At 50.2% G+C, this 25,732-nt stretch overlaps 1 protein-coding gene across 6 annotated transcripts in view; it reads right to left on the bottom strand.

The window, feature by feature from the left end:
- LOC142467389 (uncharacterized) overlaps positions 1 to 25,444 on the bottom strand; it is a 32,465-nt gene extending 7,021 nt beyond the window's left edge. The window contains exons 1-6 of one of the 6 annotated variants that reach the window (XM_075573013.1): positions 25,307 to 25,444; positions 25,078 to 25,225; positions 6,931 to 7,178; positions 5,696 to 5,818; positions 5,327 to 5,495; positions 4,344 to 4,487 (exon numbers count right to left, since the gene is read on the bottom strand). In XM_075573013.1, coding sequence (XP_075429128.1) covers positions 4,344 to 4,487; positions 5,327 to 5,495; positions 5,696 to 5,811 — 429 coding nt within the window. In that variant the 5' untranslated portion in view covers positions 5,812 to 5,818; positions 6,931 to 7,178; positions 25,078 to 25,225; positions 25,307 to 25,444. Of the gene's footprint in view, positions 1 to 4,343; positions 4,488 to 5,326; positions 5,496 to 5,695; positions 6,212 to 6,833; positions 7,215 to 25,077; positions 25,226 to 25,306 lie in introns of those variants that run through there. The other 5 variants (XM_075573012.1, XM_075573016.1, XM_075573015.1 and 2 more) reach the window with 5 other exon arrangements.
- Positions 25,445 to 25,732: the final 288 nt, after the last annotated feature.

Below are 25,732 nucleotides of genomic sequence, written 5' to 3'. Positions count from 1 at the left end.
CCGTGTGTCCCGTGTCACCCTGCAATGTCGTGTGTCCCCTGTGTCACCCTGCAATGCCGTGTGTCCCCTTTGTCACCCTGCAATGTCGTGTGTCCCCTGTCACCCTGCAATGCCGTGTGTCCCCTGTCACCCTGCAATGTCGTGTGTCCCCTGTGTCACCCTGCAATGTCGTGTGTCCCCTGTGTCACCCTGCAATGCCGTGTGTCCCCTGTGTCACCCTGCAATGTCGTGTGTCCCCTTTGTCACCCTGCAATGCCGTGTGTCCCGTGTCACCCTGCAATGTCGTGTGTCCCCTGTGACACCCTGCAATGTCGTGTGTCCCCTTTGTCACCCTGCAATGCCGTGTGTCCCGTGTCACCCTGCAATGTCGTGTGTCCCCTGTGTCACCCTGCAATGTCGTGTGTCCCCTGTGTCACCCTGCAATGCCGTGTGTCCCCTGTGTCACCCTGCAATGCCGTGTGTCCCCTGTCACCCTGCAATGTCGTGTGTCCCCTGTGTCACCATGCAATGTCGTGTGTCCCGTGACACCCTGCAATGCCGTGTGTCCCCTGTGTCACCCTGCAATGTCGTGTGTCCCCTTTGTCACCCTGCAATGCCGTGTGTCCCGTGTCACCCTGCAATGTCGTGTGTCCCCTGTGACACCCTGCAATGTCGTGTGTCCCCTTTGTCACCCTGCAATGTCGTGTGTCCCCTGTGTTACCCTGCAATGTCGTGTGTCCCCTGTGTCACCCTGCAATGTCGTGTGTCCCCTGTGTCACCCTGCAATGTCGTGTGTCCCGTGACACCCTGCAATGCCGTGTGTCCCCTGTGTCACCCTGCAATGTCGTGTGTCCCCTTTGTCACCCTGCAATGCCGTGTGTCCCGTGTCACCCTGCAATGTCGTGTGTCCCCTGTGACACCCTGCAATGTCGTGTGTCCCCTGTGTCACCCTGCAATGTCGTGTGTCCCCTGTGTCACCCTGCAATGTCGTGTGTCCCCTTTGTCACCCTGCAATGCCGTGTGTCCCCTGTGTCACCCTGCAATGTCGTGTGTCCCCTTTGTCACCCTGCAATGCCGTGTGTCCCCTGTGTCACCCTGCAATGCCGTGTGTCCCCTGTCACCCTGCAATGTCGTGTGTCCCCTGTGTCACCCTGCAATGTCGTGTGTCCCGTGACACCCTGCAATGCCGTGTGTCCCCTGTGTCACCCTGCAATGTCGTGTGTCCCGTGACACCCTGCAATGTCGTGTGTCCCCTGTCACCCTGCAATGTCGTGTGTCCCCTGTGTCACCCTGCAATGTCGTGTGTCCCGTGACACCCTGCAATGTCGTGTGTCCCCTGTGTCACCCTGCAATGTCGTGTGTCCCCTGTGTCACCCTGCAATGTCGTGTGTCCCCTTTGTCACCCTGCAATGCCGTGTGTCCCCTGTGTCAACCTGTGGTGCTAAAAAAGTGAATAGTGGTGCACTCAGGATTAATAGGGGGTACCTCTAATTAGAGTGAAGTTTTATAATAAACAATTTCGCCGGGCTCAGGCTCAGGCTCATAATGTGAATTACATGCAGCTAGTAAAAATGGATGACTCAAAACATCAATATAGGAAAATAGTGAAAAGAAAGATACGCAAGGGTTCACATAAAAAATATATATATATATTTATTAAAAGCACATATATAGTGCTACATATAAAAATAACAATGTTGCAGTGAGATTGATCCGGTGTTACCCGGGCTCCCTGAAACGTCACCAACTGATCTTAGTTTTCAAGAAGAGATTCGGCAGGTTGTAAAGCAGAACGGCGATGACCAGCACACGGATAAAGCGTAACGCCGGCAGGGAAGGCACCCGCTCCCGCTCCGATGTTATAGACGGTCCCGTCCCAAACGTCCAACACAGCTCCCACCCCCGATCGTCCCGGCGAGCAAACACCCGCAGCACGCCAGATCGACTCCGGTTAGGGAATGCACCCGCTCCCGGTCCTCTGCATTGAGCGCCACGTATCACCGTAGTACGGGTGAAGGGGGAGGGCTGGCTCACCGTCACATAGGTGAAAGAGGGCTGGCTCACCGTCACGTAGGTGAAAGAGGGCTGGCTCACCGTCACGTAGGTGAAAGATGGCTGGCTCACCGTCACGTAGGTGAAAGAGGGCTGGCTCACCGTCACGTAGGTGAAAGATGGCTGGCTCACCGTCACGTAGGTGAAAGATGGCTGGCTCACCGTCACGTAGGTGAAAGAGGGCTGGCTCACCGTCACGTAGGTGAAAGATGGCTGGCTCACCGTCACGTAGGTGAAAGGTGATTGGATCACCTGAACTACACCACAGCTGAGAATAGAATCAACCTCGTCTTCTAAGTGGATTCAATAGTTTGCAAATAAAGATAAAAATAGCTCAAATGGCGATAAAGAGCTAAGTATAGAAAAAGAGCGAAATATAGAGAAACAGCGCACAATCTATTTCCAACGCGTTTCGCATCAACAGATGCTTCATGAGGGTGTGCTTACGTTTCAGAATGTGTGCAATTTAAGATAATTGATTCTGGGTGTTACCAAATGTAAACAATTAGAATAGACAGCACCTTATTGGGGGATTAACCATACTTAATTAAACATCAGCTGAGTTTACTAGGGGGAGGTATTCTGAAAGCCAGGGGTCATGTGTAAGATGATTTAGCCCAGATAGTGTCAACTCGGCCCTCTTATCCAAGCACAACAAGTTCTGTTTCTTTTCTTTACTTTATTTGGGGAAAGTAGCATAAAATACAGTCACTTGTGAAGAGATGTTATGTAGGAATAGTGTTTCTCTGTGGGTGCCTTGGTGGTTAAGAGCAGGTGAAAAAGATAATCCTACAGTACCAGTACAGGGGTTTACAGCAAGGTACTCACTCATCCAGAGGTTATGGTGGAAAAGGAAGTGAGGGGCAATGTGGGTAAAGGGAATAGGCTTGGGACAGACTATCTAGACCAAACAGGAGGGGGGGGGGGCAGACTAGCCCATTCTGGTGAGGATCTCAGAAACTGCAGTAGCAGCTCACTGATTCCATGCCCAGAGGCAAGAAATGCAACATTGTTGCAAGTTACACAGGCACAGTGTGTGTGTGCAAACTCCATGCAGCTGGGAATAAGCTCTGACAGGCAGAAGCTGCAAAGGAGAGAGGGGGGTGAGTCAGAAAGGTAGTTCTTGTTCCATGACAGGAGGACTGGACATAATCCTACCCCTCCAAAAAAGACATCATATAGCAGGATTATACAAGAACTATAAAATCCTAACTGTATTAAATGACCATTTGAGCCTAGAATATTATTTCTTTATTATTCTAGGCTCAAATGATCATTTAATACGGTGACGGTGAGCCAGCCATCTTTCACCTACGTGACGGTGAGCCAGCCATCTTTCACCTACGTGACGGTGAGCCAGCCCTCTTTCACCTACGTGACGGTGAGCCAGCCCTCTTTCACCTACGTGACGGTGAGCCAGCCATCTTTCACCTACGTGACGGTGAGCCAGCCATCTTTCACCTACGTGACGGTGAGCCAGCCATCTTTCACCTACGTGACGGTGAGCCAGCCATCTTTCACCTACGTGACGGTGAGCCAGCCCTCCCCCTTCACCCATACTACGGTGATACGTGGCGCTCAATGCAGAGGACCGGGAGCGGGTGCATTCCCTAACCGGAGTCGATCTGGCGTGCTGCGGGTGTTTGCTCGCCGGCACGATCGGGGCTGGGAGCTGTGTTGGAAGTTTGGGACGGGACCGTCTATAACATCGGAGCGGGAGCGGGTGCCTTCCCTGCCGGTGTTACGCTTTATCCGTGTGCTGGTCATCGCCGTTCTGCTTTACAACCTGCCGAATCTCTTCTTGAAAACTAAGATCAGTTGGTGACGTTTCGGGGAGCCCGGGTAACACCGGATCAATCTCACTGCAACATTGTTATTTTTATACGTACTTTTTACTAAAGTTTATTATGTGAACCCTTGCGCTGGTACCCAGCGGTGCCGTGTCCCGTGTCACCCTGTGGCGCCGTGTCACCCTGTGGTGCCATGTGTCACCTTGGGGTGCCATGTCCTGTGTCACCCTGCGGTGCCATGTCCTGTGTCATACTGTGGTGCCGTGTCCCCCTCCGGTGCCGTGTGTCTTGTGTCACCCTGCGGTGCCGTGTGTCCCGTGTCACCTTGCGGTGCCATGTGTCTCCTGTGTCACCCTGCGGTGCCGTGTCCCGTGTGTCACCCTGTGGTTCCATGTCCCATGCCACCCTGTGGTGCCGTGTCCCATGTCACCCTGTGGTGCCGTGTCCCATGTCACCCTGCGGTGCCGTGTCACGTGTCGCCGTGTCACGTGTCACCGTGCGGTGCCGTGTCCCGTGTGTCACCTGCTCATGCTCCAGCTTCATGCTGAGTTTGTCCCTTTGCTGTGTCAGGCTCAGCACTTGGTCCTGCAGAGCGCACGCTGTGTGCTGCAGGCTCTGCGTCGTGCTGCGGTAAATCTCATCCCACTGCTTGTTCAGCTTCATCAGCTGCGAGCAAGAGCGGAGCATTACTACAGAGCAGGCTGCACTGTATAGTGGCACTGAGCATCTCTATGCGCTGCGCTCTACAATGGTGCTGAGTATCTATACAGTGATAATGAACACGCTGCGCTGTATAATGATACAGAATATTTGTACAAACAACCAGATAAACAGAGATAAATCACAGACAGGCACCTCTGTGTTATACACAGGCAGACGCCTCCATGTTATACTCGGGCAGACGCCTCCATGTTATATACAGGCAGGGCCCTCAGTGTTATACACAAACAGGGAACTCCATTTTATACACAGTCCGGCACCTCAGTGTTATACACAGGCAGGCACCTTGGTGTTATACACAGGCAGGAACCTTGGTGTTATACACAGGCAGGAACCTTGGTGTTATACACAGGCAGGAACCTTGGTGTTATACACAAGCAGAAACCTCCATGTTATATACAGGCAGACACCTCAGTGTTATACAGAGGCAGGAACCTCTGTGTTATACACAGGCAGACACCTCCATATTATACACAGGCAGGCACCTCCGTGTTATACACAGGCAGGCACCTCCGTGTTATACACAGGAAGACACCTTCGTGTTATAAACAGGAAGACACCTTCGTGTTATACACAGGAAGACACCTTCGTGTTATACACAGGAAGACACCTCAGTGTTATACACAGGCAGACACCTCAGTGTTATACGCAGGCAGACACCTCAGTGTTATACACAGGCAGACACCTCAGTGTTATACACAGGCAGACACCTCAGTGTTATACACAGGCAGACACCTCTGTGTTATACACAGGCAGGCACATCGGTGTTATACACAGGCACGCACCTCGTTGTTCAGTCTCCGGAGTTCGGTGTTCTTGTTTAGTAAGAGCAGTTTCTCCTCGTCCGACACGGTCACTGACATACTCTCCGTGATCACCGTCCCCTGACCATCAGAGTCCAGTCTGTTATCGGCCATGGGACCCTCGTGAGCCGCACACGGGATTCTGCAGCTGCTGGGAATCAAGGGGGGGAACAGCGCGGGAATAACGCAAGGGTCACCCTCTGACACAGCACTTACTGTATACAGGACCCCCCTTAAACACACCAGCTGCCCCCATAGACTTCTATAGGGTTCCCCTCTAACATACATTAGCTGCCCCTCTAAGACTGTGATCTGGCCCCTCTCCCTGACACGCCCCTCCCCATCACTCACCTGTCCAAGTTGTACGAAGCTTCTCTGTCTGCCGTCCAGTCTGTCCCAAAGTCCGGATTCTCCTCCCCCAGCGCAGTGAGGGAGTCGGGGTAATTGAGGAACGAGGCAGGGTCCATGATGACCCTGGAAATGTGACAATGACACCTGAGCGAGGTGACAATGACCCTGGGGCTATGTGATAATGTAGAGCAGTGGGGAGGGAGCAGTAAGGCACCTCAGGAGTTGGGTGACCGTCGGGAAAGTTCAGTGCTGTCTCTTGATGCCCCTGTCTCGATCGTCTCTTCTGCGCTGTCTGTCTCTCTTCTCGCCCCTCCCGGTGTCCCCTACATTTTCTCGCTCCTTCCTTCCTCTTTATCTCTCCTCACTTCTCTCTTCCTGTTTTTCACTCCCCTCCGTCTCTCCTTTTCCCTCCCTCACTAATCCTTTTGTCCCCTTCTCTTCTACCTGTCCCCTTCTCTTTCACACACACCTGTCCCTCTCTCTTACCTGTCCCCCCTCTCTTACTGTACCCGTGCCCCCTCTCTCTTACTCTACCTGTCCCCCCTCTCTTACCTGTAACTCCCTACCTCTCTCTCTGTCCCTCTCTCTATCCCTGTCCCCCGTCTCTCTCTCTATCCCTGTCCCCCTGTCCCTCCCTCTATCCCCTGTCCCTCTCTCTATCCCCGTCCCCCTCTCTATCCCCCTGTCCCTCTCTCTCTATCCCCCTGTCCCTCTCTCTATCCCCGTCCCCCTCTCTATCCCCCTGTCCCTCTCTCTGTCCCACTGTCCCTCTCTCTATCCCCCTGTCCCTCTCTCTATCCCCGTCCCTCTCTCTATCCCCGTCCCCTTCTCTATCCCCCTGTCCCTCTCTCTGTCCCACTGTCCCTCTCTCTATCCCCGTCCCCCTCTCTATCCTCTGTCCCTCTCTCTATCCCCCTGTCCCTCTCTATCCCCCTGTCCCTCTCTCTCTATCCCCCTGTCCCTCTCTCCGTCTGTCTCTCTCTTTCAACCTTGAACTTCTCTGTCCTTTGTCCCCCGCTACCTCTCCCCTTGTCCCACTCCTCCCCCCCCCCCTGTTCCTCTCCCCTCTGTCCCAAACTGTCCACTAAGCCCTATTGTCCCCTACTGTCCACTAAGCCTTCTGTCCCCGGTCACGCACCCCTCTTCTCTGTCTGGCTGTATCAGGAAATCTGATGTCAAACAGGTGACACCAAAACACAATCAGCTGGTGCCTCCTCCGTCACTTGGGAAATTACCTCCTGTGTCCTGAACGTGGTGACACAAAGGGACAGTCTCACGCAGGGGGAAACTCTGACTGCCTGTCACTGCCGCCCAGTGTCAAAGGGCAGCACAGGGACTGCCATTCCCCAATCACACTGCTCGCTGAAAGCGCTCAGCCATGTAACGGCTGATCTGACGTTGGAAGGGGGAATGCTTGCCCCTGAGTGCATTAAATTGTCAGCTCTTCTGCAAATTCGGTCTTCAGCGCTGCACAAAAGATGGGCTGGGGGAGGGGAGAGGTTTAGTATGGCAGAGAGCAGGGTTAACAAAGACAGACAAGTTTCACTTCTCTAATTGAGTGACTAGCGGCGAGGGGGGGGGGGAAGTGGGGAAGGGGGAAAGATAGAAGGGGGGAGAGGGGGAGGGGAGAGAGAGAAGGGGGGAAACGGGAGAGAGGGGGAGGGGAGAGAGAGAAGGGGAGAGAGGGAGAGAGAGAAGGGGGGAAGGGGAGAGAGAGAAGGGGGAAGGGGAGAGAGAGAAGGGGGGAAGGGGAGAGAGAGAAGGGGGGAAGGGGAGAGAGAGAAGGGGGGGAAGGGGAGAGAGAGAAGGGGGGAAGTGGAAGAGAGGGAGAGAGAGAAGGGGGAAGGGGGAGAGAGAAGGGGGTAAGGGGAGAAGGGGAAAAAGAGAAGGGGGAGGGGGAGAGAGAAGGGGAAAGGAATTGAGGGAAGGCAAGCGGGGGAGAGAGAAGGGTGGAGAGAAGAGGGAGGGAGAGAACGGGGGGAGCGAGAGAAGGGGGAGGGGGAGAAAGAAGGGGGAGGGGGAGAAAGAAGGGGGAGGGGGAGAGAGAAGGGGTAGGGGGAGAGAGAAGGGGAGGGTGGAGAGAGAAGGGGGAGGGTGGAGAGAGAAGGGGGAGGGGGAGAGAGAAGGGGTAGGGGGAGAGAGAAGGGGAGGGTGGAGAGAGAAGGGGGAGGGTGGAGAGAGAAGGGGGAGGGAGGAGAGAGAAGGGGAGGGAGGAGAGAGAAGGGGGAGGGAGGAGAGAGAAGGGGGAGAGAGGGAGTGAGGAAGGGGGAAGAGAGGGGAGTGTGGGAGGATGGGAAGAGAGAAAAGGGAGGGGAGATAGGGGGTGAGGGGAGGGGGAGGAGAAAGGGGTTGTGGAGAGGGAGGAGGAGAGGGGACGGGGGACACAGGAGAGTGGTGATAGACAGATAGAAAGGGCGTATGAGATAGAGAGGGGGAAGAGGTAGGAAGAGAGGGTGAGAGAAAGGGGTGGAATGGCAGAAGAGAAATGGGAAGGGGAGAGGGGGGGGAATCGGGGGAGGGAGATAGGGGTGACAGGTACCTAGGGGGAGAAAGAGAGAGGGATGAAGGGGAGTGAAGAGAGAAATCAGTAGAGGAGAGTGAGAGAGGGGGGGGGGGTTGGGGATGAGGGGGGGGGGGGTTGGGGATGAGGGAGGAAGAGAAATGAGATTAAGAATCCCAGAGCTCATTGCTGGCCTCTCTAACACTGAATGGGGAGGGGGGGGAGATATTGTGGAGATGAAATGTCCCATGATGTTTATACAAAGATATTTTGGGACTGTCGGTGTCCTCACCTCCCCCTCCCCCCCCCACCCCCCATCTCTGTACACGCCCCTCTCCATGCCCCCTCCCCCGCCCACACAACACACACACTTCTTCAAATTGTGTGTTTATAGTAACACAAAAAGTAGCTTTTCTCAGAGAGAGCGGCCCAAAACTAGCACTGGTCTAAATTAGATATTAAAACATTACTTTATTAAATACATACAGTACACGGAACACACTCACACACACAGACACACACACACACACACACACACACACACACACACACACACACACACACACACACACACACACACACACACACACACACACACACACACACACACACACACACACACAATCACCATCCTTTGTCTCCCCACTGATCTCCCAGGTACAGCAGTTACAGCCTCTTCTCCATGTTACTTCAACACATTTTCAGATTTCATCCTCCCATGTTACTTTTGGTCTTTTATTCTCTCTTGGAATCCAGTTGGGTTCCATCTTTGACCAGCGATGGCCATTTCTTCTTGCAATATGTCCGGCCCACCGCAATTTTAATCTCTTCACCCGTGTGATGATGTCACAGACTTTTGTTTGATTTTGAACCCATTTGTTCTTTTTCCTGTGTCCTCGGGTAATACCCAGCATGCATCTTTCCATACGTCTTTGCGTTGTCTGAAGCGTCTGAATTATCTACGCATTTAAGGTTTAAGTTTCACACCCATACGTGAGCACGGGCCGAACATACATACATACATACATACATATATTTATATATTAGGTATCCTCAGTAGGGAATTTCCAGAACAGCATCAAGTGCAGACTCACCCAACCAGATTTTTCTCCAGTAGAATAGAAGAGGGTGTGTGCAGGTGGGGTCAGTACAGGAATAGCAGGGAGACTGTAGGGCAGGATGGAGGTGCAGTAACAGAGGTGTGTGTGTGGTCAGTACAGGAATAGTAGGGAGACTGTATGGCAGGATGGAGGTGCAGTAACAGAGGTGTGTGTGTGGTCAGTACAGGAATAGCAGGGAGACTGTAGGGCAGGAGGGAGGTGCAGTAACAGAGGTGTGTGTGTGTGTGTGTGTGTGTGTGTGTGTGTGTGTGTGTGTGTGTGTGTGTGTGTGTGTGTGTGTGTGTGTGTGTGTGTGTGTGGTCAGTACAGGAATAGCAGGGAGACTGTAGGGCAGGATGGAGGTGCAGTGACAGAGCTGTGTGTGTGTGTGTGTGTGTGTGTTCAGTACAGTAATAGCAGAGAGGGCTGTAGGGCAGGATGGAGGTGCAGTGACAGAGCTGTGTGTTCATGGGGGCTCAGTATAGTTATTCTGGGGACTCATGGCGGGCAGGTGCCACTCCCCTGGTCCGCCAGTTGTTCTGCCCCCTCCGGCGGCAAATGAGTTAAGCGTTGGGGGAGGGGTTGGTGACGTGCGGAGTTGGGAAAGTGTGGTATTTAGGGGACTGCCATAATGCACATGGCGCCACCAGAGCATCAAGATGTCGGGACCCCCAGCGCGACGTTGCGGCCCACTCGGGAGGGGCATTCTGCTGCAGGGAACAGGGAGACGAATGGCTGTGGCCAGCGCTCTACGGTCCAGTCCAGCAAGCAGAGCCTCTGGTGGTGCCGGTGATCAGGGCAGCTGCTCCCCAGCGTAGTGTGAAGACCCCATCAATGGAGAGCTGTGGGGGGGTGGGGTACAAAGGGGGCTGCTTCCATTAGAACTACAGCACAGAAACGCTGCGGTAAGTGAGGGCGGCGGCAGCGGAAGGGCAGGACAACAGCTGGCGGCGGCGGGAGATAAGGAGGACGTCAGCCGGCAGAGGATGACAGTGGGCGGTGGAATGGAGAGGAGGACAACAGCTGGTGGCGGAGGGAGAGGTGGTTGACGTCAGCCGGCAGAGGATGGAGAGAAGGAGGACGTCAGCCAGCAGAGGACAACAGCGGGCGCTGGAGGGAGAGGACGACGGCACAAGCTATAAGGATGAGTACCCAGTGGCAGATTTACAAAACTGCCGCCCTTGGGCACTTTCTTGGTGCCGTGTCATTTGACGCCGCAATGCAGTGTGATGTCACGTTGCCATGGCAACACGACGCCATGTAACGTTGCAGGGTCATTTGACGCTGAAGAAGGCACGGAGGAGAAGGTAAGAGCTTTACAGAGACCCCACACTCTTCCCGTGGCAACCAATGGGGAAGAGAGCGGGTCCTCTGTATATGGGGAAAAAGGGAAATTTGCTGCCCCCAAATTTTACCGCCCGCTCCTATCGGGCCTAGTGGTAAATCTGCCACTGTGCGGACCTCACTGCATGTAATTCGTTAGGCACGCATTTGCCCTTGGCTGTGAAGGAAAACATCTGGAAAGGGGAGTTTGTGCCTAGGTTACGCACTCCTCCCTGATAGTGTCTAGCAATTTGACAAAGGGGCCAGGGGTTTCGCTGACCCCTCCAGGCGGGCAAAGCCAAAAACATTTGGCAACTGACCAGGTTGAATGTTCCTCGCTGGTTAAATACCTCGACAACATGTGGTAAGCATGCCGGGTATATGGGGGCACTTCATGGTGGGCATATGATGAGGCATATAGACACAAGATGGCTGTTCAACCCCATGTGAATTGGGAACACATCAATATGGAGTTGACCCAAAAAAGGAGCCAGGGGCTTTACGTTTGATACACACTCTTCGTTACCTGAGGGGGTGGTTCCATTAATGATGGTATCCCTGAGAAATTGACAAAAGTGTGATACTTTGATGATGCTATTGCAGTGGTTAGGCGCTAGGGAGCTGGGACCCTCAGTGCTAAAGTGGAAAAAGAGGCCACGTTTAGGCTTCTTCCGGTTCCTCCGGAGTCATTCCATCTATTGGGTAGCTGCTTCATTGGAAAATGTTAAGCGGATCACTGTTTGCTGATGGGCTGCACACTCTCCTACTCATACTTTGTATGTTTCAGTTCCTGTCTAGACTGGGCGGTAAAGTAAGAATCGGGTCTGGATGGAGAAGTGCTCGACTTAGAAAAAAATGATCTTTGTGGATCCCAGTGGCAGCGAGGCATGTGCGTACTTGCGAAGGGTCTTCCAAGATATTGGGTGGCGCATCGGGGTACCACTGGTGGAAGACAAGACTGAGGGCCCCATTACAGTTAATCCTAGGCATCAAAAATTGAGTGGGTGGAAATCTCTTACCGGCTCCCAGCGGCAAAGTTAGACGGGGAGGCCCTGATAACAACAGCATTGCTGGAACAAAAAGTGACCCTCTGGTCACTTCAGTCGCTGGTGAACCACATGGCACTCGCGTCGCGTATTTTTCCCATGGGGAAGGGATTTTTGGCTACCATGGAGATTTAGTAGACCAAACCATTTTGTGCGCATGCGAACATACCTTAAAGAAGACTTAAGGATGCGGGAGCAGTCCTTGTCATGGTATAACGGGTATAACGGGCCAGTGTATGACAGACCTGCAGCGTTACACGGACGCATCAGGCAAGTAATAATAATAATAGCATGTATAGCGCTGCTAGTTTTATGAAGCGCTTTACAGAGACATTTTGCAGGCACAGGTCCCTGCCCCGTGGAGCTTACACTCTATGTTTTTGGTGCCTGAGGCACAGGGAGATAAAGTGACTTGCCCAAGGTCACAAGGAGCCGACACCGGGAATTGAACCAGGCTCCAAACTCTCAATGCCAGTCAGTGTCTTTACTCACTGAGCCACTCCCTCGCCCAAGTAAAAAAAAAAAAAGTTTCTGGCAATTTTGGCGAGCTGATGGTGTGCCGAGCAATGGCCGGGTTGTGGCAGGACTCCCCCCTTATTCAAAACCTCGTATTTTTAGAGCTGGTGAAAGTGGTAGTTTCCGTCGAATTGTGGGGGATAATTTTGCAAAAGAAGCACATTATCTTGATGTCTAATAATACGGCTGTAGCCACAGCACTCAGCACTCGTGTACAGCCAACTCCCCTCCGGTGGAACGCCTATTAGGGCGACTTGTCCTGCGCAGTCATAGGCCTCGTTCAGGGTGCCGGCTTCGGAGGGGGGGATTGCTTATGTGCGGGCGGACGTTAGATACAATGTATTTAAAGTTAGTAGCAGTTGTCAGGGTAGCAGCTGCCCTGTCGCCGAAGTACGGAGTTGACGCTGGCTACAGTTTCGATAACAACCCAAGTAGTTTTTGAAGCTGCAGCAGCGTCACTGGGACCTCGGCAGCCAATGAAATCATTCTTGAAAATGTTTTCAACACAGCAACACCGATCCCTGAGCTGAGGTCTGTCGCCCCGCCTCCTCCCCGCCTCCTGAAAGCTTGAAAAAGTCTGCTGGGGATGATGTGCACACATCGCCCAGCAGACTGACGCTCGCACACGCGAACGCCCCCGCCCACCAACTCCTATCTCTGGCACCCTGAACTCGGCCTTAGAGTTAATGCTTGTTTTCAGACGGTGCACAAATCTAATAGCAGATTCTCGATTGAAGCTTCGCACTTTCAGGGGATTGGCCCCTAACGCAGCGGAGACCGAAACGAGGTGTTCGCCAGAACTGTGGACCTTGAAGATGCCACTTAGGAACTTAGTAGCAGGATCCATTCCCCCAGGAAATTGGGACAGTTACTGCAGAGCCTGGAGGGAATGGCAAGCCTGGTTTGGGGGCTTTGGGCCCCCTGGAGGCACGCTTGCTTCATTATTGATAAGAAACATATAAACGGAGCGTTGGGCTCAGGTCAGCCCTCTCCTTTCCCTGGCATGTCATTGTTTTGATAAAATACGGAACCACTTTGAATGTTGTAGTGCGGAGGATGGTACGAGGGTGGAGGCGCCTCCACATGGCAAAAGACCAACGTAGGCCAATTACGGTTCGTCTGCTCGGTAAACTATTGGAAGACACGGACACGGTTTGGTGCGACAAGTTTGGGGCTGCCCTATTTCGAGCAGCGTGTGCACTGGCCTTTTACGTGGCTCTTAGGGTGGGAGAAGTATTCTCCCCTGCGAAATCTGGCACCGGGGGTTTGGCAGTGGGTGATGTGGAACGTGGCAGCAACTATGTTAAACTTGTGCTACGGCGTTCCAAGACGGACATGTTAGGGAAGGGCCAGGTTATCATCACCGTACCACAGTGCAAACTACGTCCAGCGCGCTTAGCGGTGGCATATCAGAGGATAAGGCCGTGTCAGAGGGTTCTTATTTAATCCATCAGTCAGAGCTGCCTTTGTCCCGTTTTCAATTTTCAGGCGTTCTTAACTAATGTAAGTGTCAAACGTAAGTATCTGTGGCCTTACTCTACATCGCTAATTCTAAATGTGACAATGTGTAAAAATCTAATATCTAGTGACAGTGTACTTACAATATATAATATAACCAAAGTCTTCAAAGAAATGTCCACAGGTGCAGCACTCAAAATATGCCCTCCCAGTGGAGTATATATAGTTCACGTAACGTCCCAAAAGAGAGTGCGCTCCTCCATGGAATACAGACAAGACAAACAACATGCAACATAAAAAGAGCAAAAAATCATGTACATTGTTACAAATGAAGGTATCTCACTGACAAACGAGCTTATAATATAAGCATAGCACAGAACAGCCTTCCGTGACCCTCCGTTCCGAGCCTTCCATGATCCTCCGTTCCTAGCCTTCCGTGATCCTCCGTTCCTAGCCTTCCGTGATCATCCGTTCCTAGCCTTCCGTGATCCTCCGTTCCTAGCCTTCCGTGATCCTCCGTTCCTAGCCTTCCGTGATCCTCCGTTCCTAGCCTTCCGTGATCCTCCGTTCCTAGCCTTCCGTGATCCTCCGTTCCTAGCCTTCCGTGATCCTCCGTTCCTAGCCTTCCGTGATCCTCCGTTCCTAGCCTTCCGTGATCCTCCGTTCCTAGCCTTCCGTGATCCTCCGTTCCTAGCCTTCCGTGATCCTCCGTTCCGAGCCTTCCGTGATCCTCCGTTCCTAGCCTTCCGTGATCTTCCGTTCCTAGCCTTCCGTGATCCTCCGTTCCTAGCCTTCCGTGATCCTCCGGTCCTCTGGTCCTATGGTGGGTGCACAAGCCGCTCGCCCTGAATCTGCCGAGCTGCCGTTCTGGTTTCCTGATGCAGACAGGCAGTCTAGAAAAACGCGTTGGAAGGTGAATGTTCAGAGATCTGGTTTTGGACTTTGAAGACCTGATTATCAAGGTAGATACTGTAGTTGCGAGACAGTAAAAAGTTAGTGCGAGGGACACAAATGTTAAATGTGAGTTTGTCTGTGTGTCACTTGTTTATACACCAGTGAGCAGCGAGCTGTTCTGGAACTTTTTATAGACATACAGACTTGTCCACAGTGGAGGGTGAACTTGTAGAGCTGCACCAGCTGTGTATTTGTTGCCTTATCAAATTATTATACTGGTCATTATATGTGTATTTTATTAGACACTTATAAATAGTTTGTTGCGCGTTAATACGCCTTTACACATTTATATTTTAGCACTGATTACGGTAGCGCTACGAATTTTTTTTGTTAGTTAAGTTGAGAGACAGATAGGCGATTGGAGAGATCCGGGTGCCGAGCTCGAGGTGGGGAAGGTGAGGCCAGTGAGACACCTACAGCACATCCACACTACAAGGAGGAGTAAGAGATACATTGCCCGCGACTCCCAGCAACACAGAGACACCATGAGGAAACCGGAACTGCAGTTCGGGAGTACCAGGGCAAGCGGCTTGGGCACCCACCATAGGATCAGAGGAACGGAGGATCACCCAGTTGGTAAAAACACGGGTTAAAATATAAATAAAGCTGTGGCCTTGTTTTTCCCCACGTACTGTATCTCGTTATTTGGTGGGGGGATAGCTCTTAGCTAACCTAAGCAGCGAGGGCTGCAGGCAGGGGTGGATTTTACTTACCTGCCGGCCCGTGGGATTCTTTGAAGAGCGGCCCTCCTCCTGCAGCGCCGCCTTGTCATGTGTGTCGCAGCGTCATTTTAAGACGGGTCGCCATGACAACGCAATGCTAAATTCGTTCCACACACCAAAATCCATGTGCGGATTTCATGCTGGACGATCTGGCCGAATTCATTCCAATTTGCCATTGACTGCATTCCAGACACATTTTTCAGAAAACACGCAAGCACACCCTCTCTCCCTCTCTCCCTCTCTCCCTCTCTCCCTCTCTCCCTCTCTCATTTTATTAGCAGTCTCCAGTTGTATATATGTAGCCTCTCAAGCGCCCCTCCAAATAAATTAGGGAGACAAGCCATACCAACTATATAGAGTTGATAATAAGTGGTATTTTACCCACTTGTGGTATTTAAGAGTACACCTCATCTAAAGTATTGCCTTTTCTCTGCCTTCATATTCTAATAGAGATTAAATAAAACACAATTAACAACAAGGTGAAGCACAGCTGTGACAGGGGTGCTAGCCATCAGCTAGTTTAGCTCACACTGCTAGAGCTGTGGCCTAGAAAATCAGTGGTTGTGGGTTCTAGTCCTGTTGGGCCTGACATGATTCAGTCATTTGGTTGGTGCCTCAGGCTTATTATCAACTCAATGTAGTTGGCATGGAAATCCTTTTAAAAACTGTGGTACACATTTAAATATACATTAAGCAGCCATTAGCATATCGCTAATGTAAAAGGTGCTCCTTTTTCAGCGTAGGCATGTCTCCCTAATTTATTTGGAAGGACACACACACACTCTAGAAAGGGTTCTCTTACAATCCACAGACGGAATCTGAATCCGTCTGCGGAATGTCAAAAGTTCAACCAGGAACGGATTTTTCCTTGTCTGTGAAACAAAAAAAAAACCACAATTGCGATTTCCCCTTTTGGAGAGTAATCCGTGGATCAAAGAAACTTATTTAAAACATAGACTGACCCCTACCACTTTTAAAAAGACCGTATAAACCAATCAAACATGGCTTAATAAGCCAAAGGGTACATGTATCCAAAAATTGGAGGGGTGGTAACGATCTGGCCAAAAGAGAGACCTTTTGGATCCACAAGATGCAGACTTTAGTGCCGAAAGGCCTAAATGTGGATATAGATATTGGTGCTTTTTTAGTCTAAATAGAGGATCTTTTAGTATTTTATGAAAATGTTATACATTTATAGTTGTGATATACAGTGCTATTTATTTGTCTATTGACAGTTTTTCCCCCTTCTCTGCGGGTAACCGTCGACATATGCACCGCTACACACATGGAGTCAGCGTTTGTACTAACAGATCGGGGACAGCTTGTGAGGCAGTTCAGAGCGGGACACGCTGACGGAGATGGTACTAGCATAGCGGTGCATACGTCGGCGGTTACACGTGGGGAAGAGAGCCCCCGCTACCTGGTCCTGTGGCTAATAGCCTTGGAGAAAAGACACGTCTGACACGTTTCACTGTGCCTGATATTGACCTTCTTGCTACATCAGGTATCCATGACTGGACTCTCTAATTTATGGACTACAGGTTTCCAAGTCTGGATTTTCTATATGGTCAGATAATTAATTGCACTGTATTTATTTTGAATTTAGGCGCCGGATTATTTGTTTGTAACCTTTGTAGAGATACTACACCATTGAGTCTCTCTTCCAATTTTTCCAATTCACATGGCACACCAATACATTCACTTCTCAGGAGGCTCCTTACCATTGCTCCCATCAGAGAGAGGTGGATCTCTGATATGCCCATAGACCCACAAGGAATATGTGAGTGGGACGAACACATCTTTACAGTTAGAAATATCACCCTTTGATTACTGGCTGCACCGTTATTTGTATTTTCTATTTTCACATATCCACAACGTGGTTTTCATGTGCTCCACTTACCTGGAAGACAACTAGCTCAAAGGAACTGCCCGATTCGAGGCGGATCCAAATTAGCAAAAAAAAATGTGCTCATCTCTACTTATGAGTGGAAAAAGAAAAATCATTGCACTCAAACAAGATGATGGATCAACAACAAAAGATTGTGCACTTCTTGTAAAGAGAGTTGAGGACTTCTATATGAAATTGTACGAGAACAGAGATAACACAGGGCATAATCCAGCAGAGGAAGAGTGAGAAGAAGACACCAATGATGTACCACGGGTCCTTCCAGAAGAAGTGGCAAAATCAATAACATCCTTGAAGAATAGGAAGATCTGGGGGAGATGGAATTACAAACTAAATCTTGAAAGAAGCTGGGGAAGTAGAGAAGATCCTTGCACAACTCTTTACACGCTGTTTGAAGAACAGGAAAATTGAGCAATGCCATAGTTATCCTTCTGCACAAGAAACGAGACACAGAAGGCCTCAAGAACTATAGACCAAACCGTCTACTTCCAATCACTTACAAGATTTTTAAGAAAATACTCACTAATCGGCTGTAAAAAAACTCTGGACTTCGCCCAGCCTAGAGAACAAGGGGGATTTTGCAGTGGATACAATGGACCACATCCAAATCATACAAGAAGTCAAATTATTACGATCTACCACTTAACTGTGGACTTATAGATTATGAAAAAGCATTTGATTCTGTCCAAAACTCAGCAGTTTTAAATGCATTAAAAAGACAAAACAAAGTGCATTGATATTATAAAGAACATTTACGAGAATCTCACACAAGCCGTTAAATTACATGGAGATACAAGCAAGATAAGCAAGTCAAGCAAGATAAGGATGAGCAAAGGAGTGCGACAAGGGGATACCATGACCAAATTAACACCGGCAATCCGCCGCCAGGAATACTCATCGCAGGTCGCTTTCACCGCTGGTCAACTTGTTGCCTTCTGCCATCTTTAAATGTCCTCGGATCTCCCCAGCCACAGGGGACCTCTGAACTCGGATCTCCACAGCCGCAGGGCATCTCGTGCCGCTCCGACTGCATTTGTGAGATGGATTGGGAAGAAAAAGGAATCAAATTCAACACTGAATACTCGAGTCACCTACGATTCCCAATAGCCATGGTTATTTTTGCCACAAATCCAGAAGAACTCCATCAACAAATCGGATAACTCGCTGTAGAAAGGAAGAATGTGGGCCTCCATCTGAATCTCAGCAAAACCGAAGTGATTTCAACAAATGTGTCAACTCTGCAAAGATCTAAACAAATGGAATAGAATTAGAAGTCGAAGGCTATGTCCACCTTGGCCGGCAAATAACAATGGATGAGAAGCTTTTTTTTTTTTTTTTTTAACTTGTAATTTTTATTGAAGTAAGGTACAGGTACAAATTATAACGTGGCATAAACACGATCAAGGAAAGTACATATGACATAATCTTTCAAATTAATACATTTTATGTGGGATGACGACAGGACAACACAAGACGAGACTAACTTAGACAGCATCCATCTTTCGGTGTCTTGACATCTACCGTCTTATCAGGAGATATACAACTCACCACTGGATGAAGGGGGTGTGTAGGGAGTGACATAAGGAAGGGAGGGTATAGGGTTGGGGGAGGCATGTCTTCTCGTTGAGGTGAAAGCGGATCTCGGAGGGTGCTTTTTCAGCTAGGATCACTAAGACCTACTTGTTTGAGCCCGTGTACGTACACCTGCTGTCAAGGAACTTCTATGACCTGTTTGCCGATTCACTGATGATTTTATGATCAAGATGAAATATAGGCTGGACCTGCCAAAGGAGAATGCATCTAGTGCTATCAATGCCAAATTGGGGTCCGTTCCACCCCAGGGATGTCTGTTTGGGCCAACCAGGGTAACCAGATCTTTAGATAATTGATGCCAGTGTCGTTAACTAGACTTGTTAACTTTTCCATCTGGCAGATAAACCAAATCTTGTTCCGAATCTTGGGGTGAGAAGCTTTTGAGTGAAATCAACAGGACAATGAAGGTGGGATGGAGGCATTTGGAAGAAACCAGACACTCTTTCAAGGGAACCTTCCACTGGTCTTCAAGACGAATGTTTCCGGCCCGTGTATTCTGCCCGTGCTCAGGTATGGATGTGAAACTTGGACCCTAAGTGCGAAGATAATTCAGAAGCTTCAGGTAACTCAAAGAAGTATGGAGAGATGTTGTTACGCCGGTGCTGCCCGCAGACCAGACCCGTCCCCTGAGCTGAAGGGGGAAGTGGTAATACACGCACCCGCAGCAAAGGGAGCGTGTCCGGAGTGTGGTATGAAGCGTTGCCAGGCCAGGTGTAGTAAGGTAGACAATACTTGCCGGTACCGGTTGTAGTCCAAGCCGTGTTCAAGGGATTACCAGAGTGAGCGTTGTCCAAGGAGTGCCGAGATCGAGAGCCAGAGGGGGTAGTCGTACGAGCCGCATCAGAACCTGTGAAAACACTGAGAGAATCCAGAAGTACTTCCATACAGAGACTATGTTGAGCAAAGACTGAGAGCAGAGAGGAGCTAGATAAAGCAGGAAGGTCCAATTAGTAACGGAGGCGGGACAGGAAGAGCTACGGGGAGACACTGCAGATTGGTGCAGGCATAACAGGCCAGGTGAGTCTTGTTGGTAATCTGAGTATGCTCGTGCAGTGTGCGGGGGCAGAGCCTGAGCTCCGGGGGACGGGAAGAAGAGTGTGCAGACTGAGCGTGCTCCGTAACTCGTGTACGCGCGTGGACCGAGCCAGTGGAGGGTGCAGGTGTGCGTGCAGGGGGGCGTGGGCGCGCGCAGCGCTGTACAGATGAATCGCCGAGGGGAGTGATCCCGCGACGGTGGGAGGGGCGGGGAGCCGTGGAGGCCGGTAAGGCAGGATTGTTTCGTGTGTCCAGGGGCTCCCTGCAGGGAGGGAGTGCTCTGTGTGAGGAGCGTGGAGAACGCCGATTCCTGACAGTACCCCCCTCTTCAGGAACGGCCTCAGGACGGTCCAAGAACGGTTTCTCTGGAAACTTTTTCCTGAAGGACTTAAGAAGAGCTGGGGCATGAATGTCCTTTGAAGGAACCCAGGATCTCTCTTCAGGGCCAAAGCCCTTCAACTGCACCAAGAACTGGAGCTGACCCCTGGATAGGCGAGAATCCAAAAGAGAGAGCCCCTCTGTACTCACTGGGTGTTCCCGTTTCCCGGACACAGTGGACACTCCCGAACCAGATGTTCCATGGATCCGCAGTAGAAACACAATCCCCCGGCGTGGCGGAACTGCCGTATCGGTGTGCGGATGCGTTGTACCCCCAATTGCATTGGCTCTGGCAACTCCAGTGCAGGACGAAGAGGTGTGGTAGCACTTGGGGGAGCAGGAGTGCTGCTGAGAGTACTGGAGAACGGAACTTGAAAGTTATGGAAGCGAGTGCGCTGACGCTCTGAGCGGCGTACCTGGATGCGTTGATCCACTCGGACGGCCAAATCAATCAGGACCTCCAGTTGATCCGGCCTGGATTGGCGAGAGAGTTCATCCTTGATGGGATCTGCCAGGCCCTGCCAGAATACGGAGACGAGAGCCTCTTGTCCCCAGTTAGTCTCGGCTGCTAGAGTCCGGAATTCCACAGCATACTGTGTCACCATCCGCCGTCCCTGAGTGATCTGGAGGAGAGAAACAGATGCCATCTCCCGACGAGCGGGGGAATCGAATACCCGTTGAAACTCGGCTTTAAATGCCGGGTAATCTTGGGTAAGGTCAGAAAGTCGCTCCCAAACCGGGGAAGCCCAAGCCATGGCGCTGCCAGTGAGGAGGTTATAAATGTAGGCTACCTTCTTGCGATCAGTATTGTAGAGATGGGGGGCCATTTCAAACTGCACCTCACACTGGTTTAGGAAACCCCTACAATCTTGCGGTTCACCTGCATAAGGCTTGGGGGGAGGAATCCTTACATCTGAGCTGCTAACTGCACTTGCAGAGTGGGGGCTTACATCTGGTGGGGTCGCGGTCGGTACCCTGTCTGAGAGTACTGCGACCTGGCGTGTAAGTGCCACAATTTGATCCGCCATGGCCTGGTTTTGCTGAAGCAGATTAGAGAGAAACTGCTGTAGTTCGGTCTGGTCTGCGTCTTGTGGGCTCGACATAATGTTACGCCGGTGCTGCCCGCAGACCAGACCCGTCCCCTGAGCTGAAGGGGGAAGTGGTAATACACGCACCCGCAGCAAAGGGAGCGTGTCCGGAGTGTGGTATGAAGCGTTGCCAGGCCAGGTGTAGTATGGTAGACAATACTTGCCGGTACCGGTTGTAGAGATAGAGTGATGAATGCCTTGCCGAAGTCAGGGAGTGGAGAGTGGAGATAGGTCGTAGTCCAAGCCGTGTTCAAGGGGTTACCAGAGTGAGCGTTGTCCAAGGAGTGCCGAGATCGAGAGCCAGAGGGGGTAGTCGTACGAGCCGCGTCAGAACCTGTGAAAACACTGAGAGAATCCAGAAGTACTTCCATACAGAGACTATGTCGAGCAAAGACTGAGAGCAGAGAGGAGCTAGATAAAGCAGGAAGGTCCAATTAGGAACGGAGGCGGGACAGGAAGAGCTACAGGGAGACACTGCAGATTGGTGCAAGCATAACAGGCCAGGTGAGTCTTGTTAGTAACCTGAGTATGCCCGTGCAGTGTGCGGGGGCGGAGCCTGAGGTCCGGGGGACGGGAATAAGAGTGTGCAGACTGAGCGTGCTCCGTAACTCGTGTACGCGCGTGAACCGAGCCAGTGGATGGTGCAGGTGTGCGTGCAGGAGGGCGTGGGCGCGCGCGGCGCTGTACAGAGGAATCGCCGAGGGGAGTGATCCTGCGACGGCGGCAGGGGCGGGGAGCCGTGGAGGCCGGTAAGGCAGGATTGTTTTGTGTGCCATGGGGCTCCCTGCGGGGAGGGAGTGCTCTGCGTGAGGAGCGTGGAGAACGCCGATTCATGACAGATGAATGCTGGGTATTATGCAAAGAGACAGGAAACATAATAAATGGGTTTGAAACCAAACAAAAGTCTGGGACATCCTCACAAGGGTGAAGAAATTAAAATGGTAGTGGGCCGAACATAAGAAGAAATGACCACCGTTGGACAAAGATGATCCCCAGTTCAATTCCAAGCGAAATTAAAAGATCAAGACGACCACCAAAAGATGGGATGGAATCAGAAATGTTGTTGGAGCAACACGGAGAAGAGAGGTTTGCCACCGCAGTAACTGATGATGATATATATTTATATGGGATTGAATATTGAATATAGTTACATAGTAACATATATCCATCATGTTCAACCTATGCTAAATATAGACAACAGATTTGTGTACTTACAGAATATTGTACTTACATATTACAGTATAGGACAGCGGTGCGCAAAGTGGGTGGCGCGACCCCAGGGGGGGGCGTGAGATTTTGCTGGGGGGGACGCGTGCAGTTGCAGAGGCCCCGCGCTCTTCCCCCAGGCATTTAAATTAAATGCCGGGGTATCGCGTGAGGCCCCTGCAACTGTTTACTAACCGGGATTCAGCCGGCTGTGTTCCATCGCCATGGCAATGCGGCGTCAAATGACGCCACGGCGCCATGTGAAGTGACATCACATGCATCAAATGACGCCGCGAGTCATGTGACGTGATGTCACATGACCCCGCAGCGTCATCTGACGCGGATGAAGGTAGGCGTGAGGGGGGACGCGAGAGCCGGGTGGAGAGAGACAGGGGGGCGCAGCACTAAAAGTTTGCTCTCCCCTGGTATAGGATATAGTACGTCCTACATATTCAAATATAGGATATAGTACATCCTATATCTGTACTTACAGTATGATCCAGAGGAAGGCAAACAAAATTCCCCAGTGAAATACCATCTAATGATATCTCATAAGGGGAAAAATAAATTCCTTCCTGACTCCAAATATTGGCAATCAGATTGTTCCCTGGATCAACATCCTTCCCATGTTTACTTATTAGGTATATCCCTGTACACCTTTCCTTTCTAAAAAGATGACCAATCTTTTTTTGAACATATCTATTTTATCTGCCATCACAGTCTCCATGGGTAATGAATTGCACATTGTAACAGTCCTTACTGTAAAGAACCCTTTCCTATGTTGCTGGTGAAATCTCCTTTCCTCCAACCTTAAGGGATGACCCTTTGTACTGCCCGTGGGATGAATAGTTATTTTGAAAGCTCCTTGTACTGTCCCCGAATATATTTGTATATAGTTTTCATGTCCTCTCTTAGACGCCTCTTTTTATAATGCAAAGAAGGCGGGGCACTGCAAACCGGTCAGTGAAAGGACTGAACGCAATATAGGAAAAACGGATTTAATGAAAAATCGGACATTCACATATCTCCAGCACGAACTCTGACGCATTTCATACCACGCAGGGCACTTTGTCCATGCGCGATTGCGTGAAACGCGCTAGAGGGTTCGCTCCTGCTCCTGGATGATGATTGTCATTGTCTTGCCTACGGTGGATGAATAAAGTTTTTTACACGTGATCCAGCCTCCATCCGTCTACGGTTGTGCACCGTTATTCGTCCTCCTCGTGGGAATTCTTCCGTGTACGTCATCCCCATGGCTGCGTGCACGCCGATGCCTAAAGAGTCGTGGACCCTCTTCCACGCCAAGATCGTGAGTAAGAACTTTACAATTCATGTTACTGCGCTACAATTTGCTCCAGGTGATACCGGCCTGGTTAGTTCCGCCCCTAGGAGGGGAGGTGATTGCGCCGGCGGGCCTTCAAGGAGGTGATTGCGCCGGCGGGCCTTCAGGCAAACATCTTGGGATCTGTGTTTTTAACCATAATTGGAGTTAAATGAACATTACTCGGTCCATGATCATACCATTCAAACTGGCAAAAACGACTACTATTTTATTATCAATTAGCATAAGATTGCTGGAGTGAAGATATATATCCTTTCACTCAAACATATTGTTGTTTTCTTTTTCTGAAGCACTGACGCCGGACTTCTCCTCTGGAATGTCCTAATAATGTGTAAATACTAAGTGACTAGAACATTCATTGCACTCCAATTTATAACAATATATATTACCCCCCCCCCCCCAAAAAAAATAATAATAATAGCATGTTTTTGTATAGCACTGTTAGTTTTACGCAGCACTTTACAGAGACATTTTGCAGGCACAGGTCCCTGCCCCGTGGAGCTTACAATCTATGTTTTTTGGTGCCTGAGGCACAGGGAGATAAAGTGACTTGCCCAAGGTCACAAGGAGCCGACACCGGGAATCAGTGCCAGTCAGTGTCTTTTACTCACTGAGCCACTCCCTCTGACTAATTTTCAAAGAACCAGGTTGACCATATTGGTCGATTTTATATATGGTCCCATGAGGGCCAAACACTTAATTAGATACACCTTGAATGTTAAAAAAGAATGTCAATATAAGGACAATACAGTGTGTCCACTGCAGACAATAAAGAGAGATAACTCTCATCTAACAGACCATAATGATCAAATCTAAATCAGCTAGCCTCTCCTCATAAATCAGATTATCCATCCCCTTTATTAATTTGGTGGCTCTTCTCTGCACTTTTTCTACTTCTATAATGTATTTTCTATGGAGTGGTGCTCAAAATTGTACTCCATATTCAAGGTGTGGTCTTACTAATGCTTTATAAAGGGGTAGAATTATGCTTACCTCCCTTCCATCCATTCCTTGTTTAATGCAAGATAAGATCTTGTTTGCCTTTGCAGCTACTGCTTGACTTTGGGCACTATTGCTAAGCCTGCTGTCTAGAAGCACCCCTAAATCCTTCTCCATCAAGGATTCTCCTAATTTATCCACATTTAATTTGTAAATTGCCTGTTTATTCTTGTTTCCCAAATGTATAACCTTACATTTATCTGTATTAAACCTCACCTGGCATATATGGAATAATGGGTGCTCCAATAGTCTCGGAAATATGTTCAATACATCTTCATCAAGAATAACATGGAATCATGGCTTTTCTTATTAGGAGTGCGTATACTACTAGGTGAGTAACAATAAATTCACTTTCTTAGGCCTCCTGAAGGAAACAGGGAAATGATATTCTCACCTTGCTGCACCTCATCGGAGACAATAATATAACAAAGTCCAGAAAACTCACCAAAGTTTGTAGTAACTCTTGTCATCAATCTTTAGAAATCGTCTCCATACTTTACCCACTCCCAAGGCCAGATGAGTTCCTTGAAGGCGTGTCCAGCCGCAGGTAAGGGTCAGTACAGCAGGAACAAATGCAAAAAATGCACGAAGCAGCGCACTGCCCAGAAAAATCGGGAAACAGGTGGTATAAAAATATAAAGACTTTATTGCCCAACCAACATGACAGAAAAGGAGGTGTGAACCCTCCTACGCGTTTCACACCAAATGTGGTTTATCAAGGAGTACGGTTTGGTGCCCAGAGGACCCCATATTATAGTGCCAATCTTGTGGTACTGAGCCTGTGGAAAAGGAGTCCTTGAAAATTAAATGTAATGGTTTGGCTATTACTGAGCTTAACTCCTTAAAAACTCTGGGATGTATGCCAACGGGG

This window comes from Ascaphus truei, chromosome 16 (genome assembly GCF_040206685.1).
Source record: "Ascaphus truei isolate aAscTru1 chromosome 16, aAscTru1.hap1, whole genome shotgun sequence".
In the NCBI taxonomy this organism is placed as follows: Eukaryota; Metazoa; Chordata; class Amphibia; order Anura; family Ascaphidae; genus Ascaphus; species Ascaphus truei.
Note: the sequence above shows the minus strand (reverse complement) of the source record. Positions and strands in the feature narration are given on the sequence as shown.